Raw genomic sequence first — 2,049 nt, 5'->3', positions numbered from 1 at the left:
TTGAAATTATAGTACGATTTTATGTTATTCCACACAACAAACAGAAAATGTGTACAACAAACTATCATATGCCTTGTTTATACATGCTGATGGTATTGCGTAACATTCTGTCAGTCAATAGCTGTGGGACTAGCCCTTTACTAGCAGGATAGTGGCATCATATGGGCTCAGATAGAGTTACATCATGAATAATTCACACTCACACTGAGATCAGACTCAGTAAGACTCATTTCAACCTTACACAAGTCACAAAATGGACATAGCCGTCCTGCCAAACAACAATCATCCAGAGAAATTCCTGCAGCTGGATGTGGGAATGTTGCCGGCCACACATGGAATGTTCCAGATTGGTGCTGCGTTGTCTGGACAAAGACAGTGGCAGAACAAGATGTACTCGCAGGTAAACTCTGTTATTACAGACTCGAGCTGCTGCCGAAACCCTCAGAATAAAGGAGGATGAGAGAGTGTGTTCCTAGACAGACATCTTCCCTGATGAACACCTTCATGCAACTTCTGTTTGTGGAAAAACTTCTCCTTGATCACAAGAGAAAATGGTTTAAAGCTATGTATTGGAGCAGAATTTATAGTCTTTAGGATTCAAGTTGTGTATTCAACAATTTGACGAAAGGTGAAGTTATATATTTTGATAGATTTTTTTTCCCCCACACCTTTTAAATTGGGAGGAGTACCTTGATTAATACTTAACAAGTTGACGTAGTTCTTTTGATTTTAGGCGCTGTTGTAAATATTGTCTTCAGTTCGTTTGATGTCAGGGCTGTGAAATGATCTAATATTCTACATACAGTATTCTTAACAGCTATAATGATGAAGTCAAAATCTGTTCATGCATGCATTATTCATTATCATCATGGCACATACATGCAACCCAGTCTCATCACCCAACTGGAAAAACATGTTTTTTTTTTACAATTCAAAGTAGGTGGTCACCTGAGGGCAAGGGTGTCCAATCCAGCAACAGGAGCGACTCTGTCCTGCAGAGTTTAACTCCAACCCAATTAAACACACCTAAAGCAGCAAATCGAGGTCTTTAAGGCTCTATCTAAAATCATCCCCTATTTCACTAGTTTTCCTACATTACTCAACTAACATAATCCACTGATTGAGTTAATGACAAAGAGTGAGTGAATCTGGTGTGTATTCCAGAAAGCACGGTTAACTTAGCGTCAGCTAAACCCTGGACTCTCGGTTGATTAACCCCAAACCTTGCTTACTCGAGGTATGTGGTTCCAAAAACACGTCCGGGAGTAAGTTCATTCAACTCAGAGTATGTTCCTGATTAAGACTCGAGTCATTCTCAACAGAGTGACGAATCGACGAGTCACTATGGAAATGGACGCTAAGAAAAAGCATGCCATGCTGTTTTTTTCTTCTTCTTTTGTTCAATGGTCGTTTACATGCTTAGTGCATATCGCCACCTAATGGATGGTTGTGCAATCATTTTTATTTTTTTCCGTTTAATCTTTAATCCTTGAGAATATTAATTATATTGTTTGTTTGATGCTAATTATATATTAAGTCATATCAGATATGTATTTTGATTTAGAATTTAGACATTATAGAAAATGCCGATCCATGTGTGAGATGATAATATAAAATGTAATAAATAAATATATATAATATAATAAATTAAACATTACCTTGTCATAGTGTTTTATAATTTATACAGATAACTGTTATACATGCCAATAAAATAAATATAATAACCATATTAGAATAATATATTACCTTATTTATTACTTATATTAGCGCTTCATCATTAACATATACAAAAAAAAAAGTAATATTATATAATGTTGTGCGCTATCTGTCACGCCCACTGAAGGCTCGTCAGTAGATCACACGTGCGCTGAAGTGAACTAACCCTGGAACATAACCTGCTCCGGAGCAGGTTATCTTCAGAGAGCAAGTTACTATGGTTACTTACATACCCTGAAAGTAACCTCCGATTTTGGAACCGAAAGCTGAGGTTATCCGCTCGCTTATCCTCAAACATACCCGGGTATGTCACATAACCTGCTTTTTGGAATA

The 2,049-nt window shown here is 37.0% G+C and overlaps 1 protein-coding gene across 1 annotated transcript in view; it reads left to right on the top strand.

Annotated features, from left to right (window-relative positions):
- Nucleotides 1-253: 253 nt before the first annotated feature.
- Nucleotides 254-2,049, top strand: part of minar2 (membrane integral NOTCH2 associated receptor 2) — a 28,642-nt gene continuing 26,846 nt past the window's right edge. The window contains exon 1 of the mRNA XM_016571620.1: nucleotides 254-400. Coding sequence (XP_016427106.1) covers nucleotides 254-400 — 147 coding nt within the window. The remainder of the gene's footprint in view (nucleotides 401-2,049) is intronic.

Source organism: Sinocyclocheilus rhinocerous, unplaced genomic scaffold, assembly GCF_001515625.1.
Source record: "Sinocyclocheilus rhinocerous isolate Xijiao unplaced genomic scaffold, SAMN03320098_v1.1 scaffold2728, whole genome shotgun sequence".
Lineage (NCBI taxonomy): Eukaryota > Metazoa > Chordata > Actinopteri > Cypriniformes > Cyprinidae > Sinocyclocheilus > Sinocyclocheilus rhinocerous.
The sequence above is the reverse complement of the archived record's forward strand: the minus strand, read 5'-3'. Positions and strand labels throughout refer to the sequence as shown.